The sequence below is a fragment of the Sander vitreus genome, chromosome 7, assembly GCF_031162955.1.
Source record: "Sander vitreus isolate 19-12246 chromosome 7, sanVit1, whole genome shotgun sequence".
Lineage (NCBI taxonomy): Eukaryota > Metazoa > Chordata > Actinopteri > Perciformes > Percidae > Sander > Sander vitreus.
Window position 1 is genome coordinate 9,034,707 of NC_135861.1, and position 15,234 is coordinate 9,049,940.

The following is a 15,234-nucleotide window of genomic DNA, read 5'->3' on the forward strand; positions in this document are numbered from 1 at the left end:
ATGTCAATGACGGGTCCCCACAAAGATAGTGCTACGCACCATGTGTGTGTGTGTGTGTGTGTGTGTGTGTGTGTGTGTGTGTGTGTGTGTGTGTGTGTGTGTGTGTGTGTTCGAGGATCTGAACAATGATTACCTTGACCTTGAGCAGTCTGCTGGAAACCATGATTTCCTACAAAGTGTCGGATATTTACAGCATTCATGATTATTCTTTTCATGTTGAAAGACTTTTCTGATCCCTGCAGGCTTTTCAAATGAGTCTTTGAAGCCAATCACTGACACAAGGAAGGTCATAGCAATGGCATCTGTTCATATCCATCTGAGCTGTAAAATGTCGATCACACTGAATAGTGCTATCATGGTAATAATGGAGGACAGATAATCATAATACAACTTTGATTTCACCTTGTACTTAAAAATTAAACAAAATCATTAGAAATAATTAAAAGTTTTTGAACACTAGAGGTGCTATGGAGCAGTGTTCCCGTTGTATCACACAAGTTAGCAACATGCTAACAAAAGCACTTAAGATGAAAACTAGACTAGCTGGCAAACATACAGAGCTTCATAATGAGTTTCAGCCTAGTATTAAGCTGTCGGCCCACAACTTTACTGTTTTGGTTATGTTTTCAGCTGCAGCAGGCAGCTGTTAGGGATTAGCTTCTCAACATTTCTCTGAGCATTTAACAGCAAAAGAGCTTTAAACCCTCCTGTTGTCCTCGGGTCAAATTTGACCCATTTTCTAGAAGTTTCTATATCAGAAATTTGGGTTTTTATCAACCAAAATGTCCAAAAAAATAACGTGGATGGTTCCATATGATGCTCTTTACAAGTAAAATAAATGATCCGTTCACTACTTTCTTTGAATTTGGGTGTTTTTTTATAGCATTTGAAAAAATTGATAAAAGAATGTTGAAAAAAGTGACAAAAATGACGGAAAATGCTTAAAAAACATTGGGGGATAAAAACAACAAAAATGTAAAAAAAAAAAACGCAGAAGAAAAGTGACATCGGGAAAAGGGAAAAAAAACTTGGAAAAAGTAACAAAAATGTCATAAAAAGCGGCAGAATTTTTTATTTTTTTTATTTAACAAATACTACACATACTGTACCATGCATCAATATGATGATATGACAATATAACCACACAAAAAAAGAAAAAAAAACAAGTTGGTAGAGACCAAAAAGTAAGCTAAAAAAGAGTAAATATTGGACTTGGACTCTCGCACTGCATTTTTGCTATCAAGACCGATGAAGGGCACTTGTTCCTCCAAAGAGTTAATATTAGCTACCCTGTCAACCATGACTGCTCCATCACTTCTATGCTAATAGCTTAACAGAGGTCAGTGGTGGTACCAGCACACCTGCACTACACCCACACATATAACCGTCCGCACAGATATAACACTTACTATTGCAACCAGGTAAGTCGATCTGTTTTTGATGTGTCTTCGATTTGTCTTCTGTTGTGTTTTTTGTCACCATTGAGCCTCAGTGTTTGATTGAGACTGTTTTAACAATTACACTTCAAGACAGAATGAAGAGCCTGGATGAGGCTCCTGGGAGTAAAACATTAAGCGAGATCAACAACTGGGACCAAGAAAATCAATCAGCAGCATCCCATAATACGAGTCTGCTCCTTGGTGATCCGTGGACACCATGCCGACGGTCCCGCGCAACTGCCAAAGGTCAGACTGAAGTGGAAAATCATTTGAATGGGATCAATACTGACCCGATCAATACGTCAGAGAGTAGCTATCGTATATCGTAGCCAATCTGCATGTGATATCAAACATGAACGGAAGCTGTCTGACCTTAATGTGAGAAGCCAAAGATTATTGTTGAGTTCAAAGACAGCACAATCATTGTCCTAGAATACTTTTAGGATTATGATATATATATATATATAAATAATATTATTTCTGGCCTTACAAGACACAAATACAACTTTACGAAGGCTAACCCACGTGTTTGTGTCCTTAGAGTGGCTGTTGAAGCTGAGGTGCTGTTTGGGAACAGTGTGTGGAATGGAGTGGTATTGCTACGCTGCTCTAGGAATTTTGACTGCCATCCTTAGCTTTCTAATGGATCTAAGCGTGACAAAGCTGCTGAGAGGTACACACACGCACACACGAACGCACACACACACACACACACACACACACACACACACACACACACACACACACACACACACACACACACACACACACACACATTAATTTTTTTTTTTCACTTCCCTTGTAGCTCACCAATGGCTTTATATGCAGCTGGAGGGAAACAGTCTGCTGCAGTTCTTCTGCTGGACTCTTTACCCAGCATGCATTTGTGCTGTCTCATCATCATTCTCCCACAACATCTGTCCCTTCTCCACAGGTCTGTCAAATCAACAGATATACAGTTAGTAGTCTCACTTTGCCAGACCTATGTCCACAGCACTGTGTCAGTGCTGGATTATGGTCTGGCCATCTATCTATTCTGGGATAGGGGGAAAATGCTCTGGCTTGTTTGTATTTCTTTAAACCAATCCCAACAGTCCTGGGTGGTGCTATGTCCTATAGCGGAGATAGCGAGAGGGGATGGTGTCAGGCTTTATCCCAGCAATGTACATCCGTTGAACAAGACTATACAGTTAGCGATAAGCTAGCTGCTAAAGAGGAGTTGGTGGAGATCAAAATCAGCACAAAAAACAGAGTGAATATTGGTCTCACCTTTGTCAGGTGGATGCAAACATGGCTCCAAATTAATGCTTATGTTGCTTTGTATCTGCTGAATGTGTAAATAGGCAACTGTTTGCTAATAAGTGTGATAGTATCTTTCAAATCCAGTGAGTAAAAGGAGAGAAAAAAGTCAGAGAAGAAAAGGAGAGAAAAGTCAAATATGATTTTATCTGTCTCACAGCAAATATTTAAAGCATGATGCATTTCCAGAAAGCAGATATCTATGCTGGTTTTTCAAATCTTGGTGCATGGTGTATGACATACCCTTTCTGCCCCAACACCCTGTCTGTAACAGGACATTACCCCTCCTGTCCCAATCGGCTTCATGTTCATGTTTATGTCCTTTGCCCCAAAGGTATCAGTATATGTCAGATATTGCTCTGTTATTGTTAAGGAGTAAAGCTTTGTGACGAACCCTAAAAGGGAAAATGTGCTTGATTTATGTGACCAAGTTCCCCAAAAGAGCATTTTGAAGACTAAAAAACATGGTGTGTAGTGACAACATAACTTTACTAATCACAAACTAAATTATTCTTCATTTTTATTTGTTTTGTGCTGATCGTCCTTTAAAACCCATTGTCCTTGCTACCCCCCCTTACCCTCTATTTAATCATTGTGAAAACATTCCTGTGCATTCACTAAGAAAAGCTTTTTTAAAACTTCTTGATTGCTTTAGTAATTCTGGGACTTTCAAAAATACTGTTACTTCATTTCTCCTCAGGCTCGGGGATACCAGAGCTGAGAACTATGCTGGCCGGGATTGAAATGCCTCAATATTTGTCTCTCACTAATTTGTTTACCAAGTATTTGGGCCTTATCTGTACACTGTCAGCAGGCAGCACTGTTTACCTGGGCAAAGTGGTGAGAGACGTCTCAGTTTACCTGTTTGTCATACAAAATATGTAGTTATTCTTCAAAACTGCGTTGTCTTTGTTATGAGCATTGTTCTCTATATTTGCCTCTTAACATCAGGGTCCATTTGTGCATCTTTCCACCATGGTTGGAGCCTACCTGAGCAACCTCTGCAATCTCATACAAGCCAATGAGAAGGTAAACCACAGTAAAGTATTTCAAAAATTAAGCATGTGGACGTGCCACTGAAACTGGCTTCTGTAAATGTTGGCAAAGTTAATTAAAAAGGTGTGGAAAAATATGAATAAAAATACATGTTATTGTTACTTTCCGGTCTCAAAAGAGAGAGTGCATTACAGCATCTTTCTTTTTTAGGAAAAAGCTGCTGGAGAAATGCTGGTTGTAGCTGCTGCAGTTGGTGTAGCCAGCTGCTTCGGAGCTCCCATCACCGGTGAGAGAGCCAGTAAAGGTTCAGCAGAAATTCTGCTAGATATATACATAAACAGACACAGTAACATTCTGCTGCAGAAGGTTTATGTATCTGCTTGCGCTATATCTGTCCTTCTCACACTTGTTAGCTTCACATATTTTCTCTTTCTTTTATCCTCCCACACACCTCTGCTCCTCCATCATATGTTCATCATTTTCTCTCACCTCTTCCTCCTTTGATCACCTCTGCCTGATATTTAAAGCTTCTCAGCTCACTGCTTACTCCATTTGTGGTAGCCTTGTTAGGGGTTCAGCACCTCAGCTTCAAATTCACATTGTAAGATACATTCAAAATGTCACTATCATAATTAACATAAAACATTAGACTGTTTTTAACACTTGAAATATATATATACATTTTTTACATTTCCTTTTAACATGATTTTTGCCACACATGCAGGAGAGAGGATCATTTCTCACTGCTCATGTAGCTGAGATAACTTACTGCTGTTTTTAGAATAGTCTAAAGTAGCTTCCTCTCACTTCTCTGCTCTTGTAGGTGTGTTGTTCAGTGTGGAATTGATGTGTTCTCACTTCACCGTGAGGCATTATTGCCCATGTTTCCTCTCAGCCGCCTGTGGGGCATTGACCTTTCGCCTGTTCTCAGTGTGGAGTGGAGATACAGGTAATGGAGTTCAACTCATGGACAACAAGGAGAAGGTTCACTTAAGAGTCACTGCCACCTGGACCTGAGGAAAAGGGGCGACAAACTCAATAATATCACCTAAGAGCCAAGATGTTTTTATTGAAGTGTGTATTTAGCACCATCTATATGGCCAAAAGTATGTATAACACCACTGTCCACATTCTTTGGTTTACTTTTGGTCTGACTGCTAAGATAGTATTTCAGCTTAGCATGCTTCCTTAATATCTGATGACGCATTGGGGTCATTTTTGGATTTATTAAATGTATTACATATTAGACCTTTAAGATGACAGACAGTGAATTTCAGTTCAATCGAGTGAGGGAAGATTAGATTTTGAAGGGCTGTGGGAGAAATTGGAGCGATCACTTCAATTTGTCTTGTGTTCACAGAGACTACTCAGGCATTGTTCAAAACTAATTTCCCCAATGCTTTACCTTTCTACCCGCTGGAGATTCTACTGTTTGCTTTCCTGGGGTGAGTTTATTTTTGACAGTATCTGCATAGTTAAACAAGTCCTCTATATGTCTGTGTCTGATATTTAGTATCCATATTTATATACAGTAAGTCACAATGAAAAGTCTTGACCAGTTCTTCATTTTCGTCCTATTCTAATCAGAGTTTTTTTTCTCATACCGATAATTTCCTGGCCTCCTCCTCCTCCTCATCACTTCTCCAAGTCTGACTTCCGATAATCTATTGCAGCCTGTGTTTAAATAAGCCTCTTGTCTCCCACTGTGGACTGAGTCTGCTTTCTGTCTGGAAATAGGCTGCTGTGTGGAACTGTGTGCTGCTGCTACCTCTTCTGTCACCGGTGGATCCTGCAATTCACCAAAACAAACCCGATCTTCATCAAAATGCTGACGACAGAGTGAGAGCTCTTTACAATGTGAAAGCCAGATTGTGATTCAGTGATGAGTCATCTGCTGCGTAAGACAGACTCATGAGATATTCTTTGGGGTGGAGTATCAATTGAAGCAGATTGATGGGCCAATGTTCCAGAAAAATTATGTTTGTTTCTTTAACGCTAATTCACATCATACAAGAACAAATCAGACTCTGTTACCCCCTGAATCCATTTCACCAAACTGATGTTATGCTACTATATAAATAATGTTATGATACTTGATGATAAATGACTGCGCATGGCCTTTCAAGCCACATTGAGATGGTTTAAAAATCCTGAGTGATCTTATCTATACTCCAGATCTAAGTAGTGTAAAACACTATAAACCTTTAAGGTCACAGATAGCAGTCAGACGATTAAAACTTCAACTTAAATTTCATAAGTAATGACTAACTAAATTACTAAATTGAAAGCAACATTATAACTACAGTGTAATGCCTGTATATGTGAATACCTCTCTGCAGGAAGGGTCTATACTCTGGCATGGTGGCCTTCTTCCTGGCATGTGTGACATTCCCTCACTCTGTTGGTCAATATATGGTTTCTCAGGTAAGAATAAACTAAATGTTGAAGCACAGTCCATAACTTATACATGGATGTACACATAATGGATGACTTGAAGCCAAACTATACTGTATATAGGAGATGTGTGTTTCTCAGCTGATCATCATTCAAATGTTTTACGCCTATGTTTACAAACATTACTAATGTAAAGAAACCAATACAAATCATAATCAAAAATGAATAATTAGAGGATTAGGGATCAGGGCTGAGTACCATATTGTAGGAAGTCAAAAAGTTTCGAGAGAATAATAACGTCTTTTCATTCGTTGTTGACAATAAGAAAGATAATAATAATAATAAAAAAAACAGTAATCTGAATAGGAGCAATCTCTTTCACAGTACACCATGAAGCAGCTCCTGACCTCCTTATTAGATAACAGGCAGTGGAGCTCTCAATCCCACAATGCCTCTGTTCAACTGGGGAGCGAGCCTTTGTTGGAGTGGAGCTCATCAGGAAGTCCTTTCTACCTTTCTTTGGTTGTCTTTCTGCTCATGAAGGTACACACAATGGAAAAGCCAATTTAGGAGTCTTTTGTCTCTGTCTACCTACACTAATAACTACAGGAAATCGTAACAAGGCACCCAGCTCAGCCACCCCCGCCTTATTCCCTTGGGTCACGTCACAGTGACCCATAATTGACAGACAGTAATTGACATTTTCACAGTAGAGTAAGCAAGCTAAAGGCTGTTTGCTCTTTCAGGCTATAATGTATTCTGATATCTGATGTTCACCCATAGCAACACTGCAGAGGGCAACTAGAAATATCAGCAGCCAGCAAAGTAATGCAGAGTCACTTGTATTGACCAAGAACCCCATCAACCACCTATCTATTATTCTCATTTTTACCCCAACTGGAAGGGAACCTACCTCACTGTTGCAGAAAAAACATGGTATGTATGTGGACATTTCTGCATTGAGAACTGTTTCTTATACCTCAGTGGGATCCACACAGTTTCCCCCCCATTACCACACGCAGATGTGAGATGTAAATGGATATGATTCAGTTTATTTGTGCAAAACTGTTTGGAGAGCACTGCAAACATATCCGTGCACACAGGTTGACAGTGACTCATCTGCTAGTGCTGGTAGAGCTGTTGTGGCTGTACAGATGGCGAGGACAGATTTGACAGTCTGTGTCTCTGTTGTTGGTTCTGAGATGTGGATGTTGGTCCTCGCCTGCACTCTGCCTCTGCCAGCTGGATACGTCATGCCAGTGTTTATCTATGGTGAGTGAAGGGACATGGTTGTTTTGCAGAATACTTGAATGGCACAAGTTTTTTCTCGCTGCAAATGTCTGTTCTCCAGGGGCAGCTTTGGGCCGGTTGCTTGGAGAAGGAGTAGCTGGACTGACTTCTGGCCATCAGTGGGCTTCTATAAATCCTGTAAATCCTGGGGGCTACGCACTTGCAGGTAGAAAACATTCATCAATAGCACTTTGTTGTTGACACAGTGATGACATGACGTGTATATCTGCTGTGTATATATCCCTCTTCCATCTAACTTAACCTATTCTTTTATATTATATTAGATATATTTTATTTTTTGTAAATGTTTGTAAGCCACTCTATTTTTACATCAACTCTGCCAAGAGCTAATATTTTATACCAATATCAGTAATACAAATCTGTAAATTTGATTAACACATTTCAATTGTACATTTCAATTAATATATTCCAGAAAATTGCAAGTATTCAGTGTTTCATATTAGGATGTAAAAACCTTATAAAACATTATCTTAACTTAAATTTGGCCAAATCTGCTAAAATGTTGCATTAGATTTTACTTGGGTTCAGAGTTTCCCACTGACAACCAGACTAATGTTGATCAACTGTAATAGTTCAAACTGCATCATGTTAGAGGTGCCTGGCTCGTACTATATTGTATACCATGTTAAAATACTGATAAAGGGATCAAAGTAACCTAAGTACTAACCGTAGTTTACAACATCATCGGTACCTTAAGTAGTAGCCTAATATGGTTTGTGCCTTGTAGGTGCAGCAGCCTTCTGCGGGGCAGTGACACACACGTTGTCCCCAGCTCTAATGGCTATAGAGTTAACTGGCCAGTTCAGCCACGCTGTACCCATCCTCCTCGCCACTCTGCTGGCCAACGCTGTGTCTCGCTCTGGGGACCGCCCATCTTTCTATGACGCAATCTCCATCAGCAAGAGGCTCCCACATCTGCCCTCCCTGATGAAGGTGTACCCCCGGTAAGTTAAAACAAAGTGTCAGCCTGAATAAAGAAATACACCACGTTTTGGGATGTCTGTGGTCAGCTTTTCAAACAAAATCAATCAATTTTATTTTGATTTGTTTGTCTTAATGTCCAATTGTCCAACACTTCAATTTATTATACAACTCAAAAACTGTGCCCTGAGAGAACATAATGTACGCATGCTAACATGCTAAAGATTACTTACCAGGACTAAACATTGGTATTTTATCATTCTAACTACAATATTAACTATATAAATTCAATTTAAAGTACAGTCTAATGACAGATGATCCATAAGATCAGTCTGAAGCACATGTGCTTTCCTCCAACAACCCAGGCTAAACTTGACATTGTTCTTAATCCCTCTAACTGGGTCGCAGTTACCCAACTGTAATAGAAAAAGCAAGCTAATGACTGTTTAACCTTCTATGCTGAAATGTCTTGTGCTATCTGATGCTCACTCACAGCATCGCGGCAGTTGGAAGAATGGATTTTTACCAGCTTAGAAGCAGGCCAAGTCATGGCTGAGTCACTGGTATTGATCAAGAGCCCCATCAACCACCCACATATCTGCTATTCTCAATTTATATTTATTGCAGAAAAAATAGCATTGAGGACATGCATTGAAAACTGTGTGTCCTTCTCAAGGTAAAGCTTCTTTCATGCATTATGCTCTGGGAGAAATCCACTTTTTTCCAGACAGTAGCCTACATCTGCCAGCAGTTTTGTTTTGTTTATTGATGTAGTCTTTGTAGCCTACTGTAGGCCACAATGAAATGATCCGCCACTATCTCTCAACATACCAGTTGTTAATAATCTACAGGTGTCACCGATGAGGTATCAAAGGGAGGTCATTTTGAATTGTCAGTTTTCCTCACCAGGCATTCTGCTATGAGTAAATACCAATTGAAAGCACTGATTAAAGGTGCTGTACTTAAAATACTGAAAAAAAACAGCAGACTGGGATTGCCTCCACATGGCTCTCTCACACCGTTCCCCAATATGTGAAAAACCTACACTTTTTCCAGACCGTCCTCACCCAGAAAACAGAGATGGGGACTCTAGTTTCAGACTCGGACTTGAGTCACACTAAAGTCGCCAACACAGTGACTTCAGACTTGACTTGAGATTTGTCCTCAAAAGACTTCAGACTCGACTCAGACTCGAGATGCGGGACTCGTGAACAATCTTTATTTTTAGGAAACGTCTGATGAGCTGAAAGTTATTCCCATCCCTGCATTACAGTGTAACCTATAATCCACCTACGTAACACGTAATACGTAACATATCTGCTGCGCGCGGCCACACATGAGAGAGGACAACAAACATGTGACCGCACAGGCATTTGCTGTGCCATTCATCATAAGCTTTGGCTTTAAAAACTTCAGATAACAAGGCCCAAACAAAAGAATCGCTGAATGCTACATATGTGGTAGCAAGATAAAGGATTCTGGCTCAACCACGTCTGATTTAATCAGCCACCTGAAAACGTATTCTGATAAGTAGCAAACATGTTTAGCTCAGCATTGGCCATCTAATGTTAGCTTTCTTCTTGCTTTAGCTACGACCTACGGAGGTTAACTCCGACTGTCGTTCGATTGATGTTATGAAAAAATTAATGAGCGTTTGTTTGTTTGCCAAACATTTGGGGGGGACGCCTGGCTTTCAGCTGATCTAACAGCTGATTGATTCAGAAACGACTCACATGATGACGTTTTATATAAACCTTTTATTGTTTTTGAATTGGAGGGATTTTAATTGATATTTGTCTGATTTAAAGGTTTATTCTGTACAGAACACATGTTGTTTGGCTGATAGTGACGTTTAGAAGTCAGAGAGAATAAATCCGTTCAGATTACCTATCATCTACAGTCTGTTGTTTATTACCTTCAGCAACAGATTGCATGTAGAGCATTTTAACAGCTAATCTGTCTTAATAAAATCAACTTGAGACTGTGTACAAGCTGATAGATGGGTCTGATAACATTTTATTAAATTGGAATCGGACCTAACAGGATGTGAGTGTTTCTGTAACTTCCTGTTCAGACCGAAGGCTGCTGGAAACGGCTGGAAACTGTCCGACTTGACCGCAGCTTTTTGTCACCGCCCCCGGCTGCTGCCACCTGCTCTCATCCACTTTACAGGCGAGGCGCAGTTCATCTCAAACTAGCCTATTAGTTGTAGACGCAGTGCACATTACATAATTGTGCTCTGTAAGTGAAAAATAGGTTAGTTATTAATTTTAGCAATATTTTCCTGATACCCTGAGTACCTCAATATTTGGTCTGTACTGTATGTTGAAGTTACAAGGAAAAATACAGTTATTAACTTGAAAGTAAAGCATTCCTGTTTCTTTTTTTGTCATATTGCAATAGCCTGTTTACACTAATTATACACCAAACAACTAATCAAAGCTAATACTGTATGATAATAGATACATGAGTCATAATAACATATTACATGCTTTAAATTCCTTGTATATATCTATGCAGTGTTCTGAGCAGCCTGGATGGAACACAGCAGGTGATCCAACACTCATTATAACCACGAGAGACTTGAGACTTGACTTGGACTCAAGCTCAGAGACTTGTGAGCATTTTTGCCAGAAAACGACCTTATAGGTCCATTGTGCAAGCAGCTCATAACGACCCAGAATTACGTTGATTTTGTAAATCTTTACAACGTGAGAATAGTTTTTAAAAGGCATTACCTCCATAGAAATGTATTATTTCATTTAACCACAGCTGCTTTTGTTCCAGGTGTGACGTGCTTGATCTCTTTTGCAGGCTTCCCTCCACCCCCGTCGGACAGGTTTTGGGAGCGTTATCGGTGCAGCTTAAGAAAGCAGCTGGTCCAGTGGAAATGCAGCATGCTGTCAACACCAGTACTGCCACACAAATACCTGTGGTGGATTCACATGGTGCGCAGACAAAGATTTTTACCCCAGTCTTCTTGCTAAGGAAGTCATATTTTGTCTAAATCTTCCCACAAAAAATAAAATACATTTTGAAGATATAGAATATCGGCACAAAGTCATCAGGATCTTAAGAAAATGTCAGATACATGCTGGAGAAACCCATAGTTATGACACCACATAGAGTTCCTGAAAATTATGAGAGTAATGATAGAAAATTGTAACCCTTTCAAAAGCTGCAATTCAGCAGTGCGAAAGTTCCTCGATAAAGAGCTAACAATTGTGAGAAAATAGTCAATTGGCCAGCCGAGCCGCAATCACATGGATGAATGTTTGCGACAGAGGACTCACAGCCCACTAGAGAGCTGCACACACTCTAAACTGTTGCACCGACTGTGGCAGAGAAAATTGATTTCCACTCCTTTCTTCTGTTGAAGAGTCGCAGATTATACTGGGCGTTGTTCTCCGATCAGAGCTGCTGATGTTCCTGCGTCACTGTAAGACTGAGGTAAAAGGCTGGCTGTAGTCAGACAGTTGCAAGGTTCAGAGGAAAGTAGAGGAGGGAACTGTCTGAAGCTGTTTAAAAGGCAGGGCATGTCTTTACAATCCATTTGGCATTGACTGAATGTAAAACAGCTGCAGAAAAGAGGATGGGAGCAGGGTGTACAGACAGGACTGTTGGCTGACGTAAAAGCTCATTTTATGACAGGCATCCATTTTAAAGCACTATGTAGTGATAGCAAATAGAGCTGCTTAAATGGTTTTACAAAAAACATTGTAGAAATGTCCAAAACAAGAGAAAGTATGACAGTTTTCAAGTAATAGAACTGTAAATCATAACTCAAATACTACTTAATGCTACTGCATGACAAGCATGCATCTGACAGTATATGCATACAAAGCTGAATATTCTTGTGCTGTTCTGTGCAGACTCTGGAGAAACATCTGGATGAGGTCTGCTGCATTCACCCAACCTCTGTCATGTTATCACCTCACAACACCGTTCAGGAGGTAGGGAGACTTTGAGAAAATAGTATAGATGAATTTGGAAAAACTCTTTTAGAGCTAGATGCAGTTATCTTACTGTAGCTTAGCATAAATAATGGCATTTCATTTTATTTATTTGTTTAAAAGGGACCATGTACAGCTTAAACATAAATGTCACCATTTGAGGCACTGCATCAGATTATAGCTTACAGCTAATGCATCTGCGTTTCCTTGGCAGGGGAGCTAGCTTGGTTCTCTCCAAAGTTCAAAACTACACTTAGCAGCACCTCTAAAGCTGAGAAATTAACACTTTGTGTCAAGTGTATTTATCCGGACACATACAGAAATGTAAGAAAATAGGATAAATTGTTGTTGGTCACAAAATGGTTTTATAACTCGTAATAAAACAGCAAATTGTTGTTTGTTAGTTTCTGTACAATGTAGGCCTATTAATTAGTGAGCTTTAATTTTTACGGAGCCAAGCTATATGTTTTTCCATGTTTCCAGTTCTATGCTAAGCTAGGCTAACCACATCCTCACTCCATAAGGTGGCATAATTTCATGGGAATAGGCAGGGTGTGATTTGTCGGGGGTGATGTGTGGGATTTCCCCCTTTTTGTTCTACATATCCCTGCCTCTGCTGAATTATTTTTATCCCCGGTGGGGACAAAATGTATCCCCTCCTCAAAGTGATCAATGCTACTTCACCAATAGACCGTGGGCTATTATATATCTAAAATAGAAGTATTTTAAATTAAGTAATGCGCTGTAACGTGAATACATAGTGCCATAGAACGATAAAATCCGGGCGCAAGTTGCTGGTTGCATTTAGCCGCTACAGAGCTCCGGGAGGCCGGCTACCAGCGGGAGTTGTTTAGCCGACAAAAAGTGACTGTGAGCCAGGTACAGGCACCGCCAGATGACGGGCCTTTCAGGGGCAATAGTAGTGGAGTTTAGCCAGAAAAGGGGAGCGTCATGTGGCGATGACAGTTACGTTTAGGCACCAAAAGTTAAGTTACGGAAAAAGATCGTGGTTAAAACACTGCAGAGGAACGAACAAGAGTTTCCTGGGTGAAAGTATTTTGTTTTCGTCGCAAAGTGAATGCCACTCTCCGGCTTGAACACGCTGTGTTTTATGTTGACACCACATTGTGCTATTTCATTTTGAGATTTTTTTCCATTCGATATTGAAGTTCATAAATAAGTGGCATGGCTGGTCGCAAGTGGCACTATATCCATGGTATTGGAAGGGGGATTTAATTCTTGCATGTTTTGTTTTGTTGTGCAAGATCACCCCGCCCCCCCCTCTGCTTTTTTTCAGAAATCACACCCTGGGAATAGGAATATATAATATAACAATATGAAAGGGGTCATTCATAATGAGGAACCTACAGAGACTAATCAACAAACTCTGCAGCTCCCCTCTGCTTTTTAATGAGTTTTAGTTCATCGTTTAGCTGCCGGCTTATAACTTTACTGTTTTGGTTCACTGACAATGCTCTTATAGCATTATTTTCTTTTTAAAAAAGCTCTAAAAACCAACTGTGCACTATCTACTCAGAGATAGTGACTATGGTGAACATAGTGGAAAATTTAGCAGTTTGAGTCAGATATTTCCCTCAGGAGTTGGTAGAGACCAAAAGCAGATCTAAATGAGGGTGAATATTGGCCTTACATTTGCCAGGACATTGGTATCAATCTTCTTGTCCAAGAGAGAAAGTGAATAAGCATATTTCTCAAAATGGTGGCCATTATTTTTATGAATCAGTTATTTCAAATCCAGTTTCCTTTGCTTCCTCACAGGCCTACAGTTTCCTGAGTCTGATTGGAGCTCAGACCTTGCTTGTCGCAGACAGGGGAAGACTGGTCGGGGTCATCACATGGCCACAGGTAATGAGTGTTTGCTTGAAATATGTGTATTCACATTCACCACCACTCAAAATAATATAAAATATAATACTCAACATTTTCTTAATGACACACACAGCTTGATTCTGTTATGTTCCTCTGTGGGCCTATGTCTCGTGTGTATGCACTTAGCAAACAAGACCATGTCCCTGTATGGATTTGATAACAATATGCAGGGTGTTGGAGGCAAATGACTACTTATGGATTCAAAGCTGTCTCTTCCCTCCCTCCCTTTTTCTTCCTCTATTTTCTCCTCCAGATGAAGAGAATATTGGAAGACTTGGCCAAAGAAATCTGAGCAGTGACACACAGGAAATAAGCTCATCCCTTGACCTTTTTTTTAAGCAAACACAAATCCATCTCTGTCTGATTAGCTGCAACGCAAGCCAGGCTCTGATAATGATACCACTTCTTCATTACCCGAGCTTAACAGTTTTTGCACACATACAAAACTGTCATCAGCGTGAGGCTCCTATAATAACATTTATCAGAGCTTATTGTTTTGCCTTGTATTGTATTTAACAGGATCTCGTCCACTGAGGAGATCGCACACTATCTCATTCACGGATCCACACTTTGTGATATGGCAATATTAATTGTGTGTCTACCCAGAATAATATGTGGGGATGAAAACAAAAGCCTGTAAAACTGTTTGTACACCAATTAACACAATGTAACCCTGCTGATGTCTTTTTAAAAGTTTGAGATTGACTTTGTTAACTTTCATGCAGCCTTCGGTTTGAAACGTCCTTGGGATAAGTAAACCATCACATAGCCACCAATATGGGTGATATTGCCTGGTTTGACAACATGTAATTATCAACATCTTGTAATGATGCAGGTGGCTCACTCAACTTTATTTTTTCTATGATTTCTCCCTAAAAGTGTGGAGTCCCAAGTTAAAGCGGCTATTTTGCATTTTAAAATGTCTTACTTTAGCACCTCCCCCCCCCGTGGTAGAATCATAAAGTTCACTGTGGCATACAGCAATGCATGCCTCTGCGCCTCCCTGATAGCAACACATAGCGTGCACCAAC

General features: G+C 40.0%; 1 protein-coding gene across 1 annotated transcript; it reads left to right on the plus strand.

Moving 5' to 3' along the window:
• Positions 1 to 1,534: 1,534 nt before the first annotated feature.
• On the plus strand, positions 1,535 to 15,211 carry clcnk (chloride channel K). Its single transcript, XM_078253845.1, has 19 exons — positions 1,535 to 1,685; positions 1,981 to 2,112; positions 2,245 to 2,373; positions 3,439 to 3,578; positions 3,690 to 3,767; positions 3,945 to 4,020; positions 4,558 to 4,683; positions 5,095 to 5,179; positions 5,472 to 5,573; positions 6,074 to 6,158; positions 6,513 to 6,671; positions 7,331 to 7,400; positions 7,480 to 7,584; positions 8,167 to 8,383; positions 11,175 to 11,308; positions 11,740 to 11,810; positions 12,233 to 12,313; positions 14,093 to 14,179; positions 14,457 to 15,211. Exons 1-19 carry the CDS (start codon positions 1,535 to 1,537, stop codon positions 14,493 to 14,495), a joined length of 2,067 nt encoding a protein of 688 aa, XP_078109971.1. The 3' UTR covers positions 14,496 to 15,211.
• Positions 15,212 to 15,234: the final 23 nt, after the last annotated feature.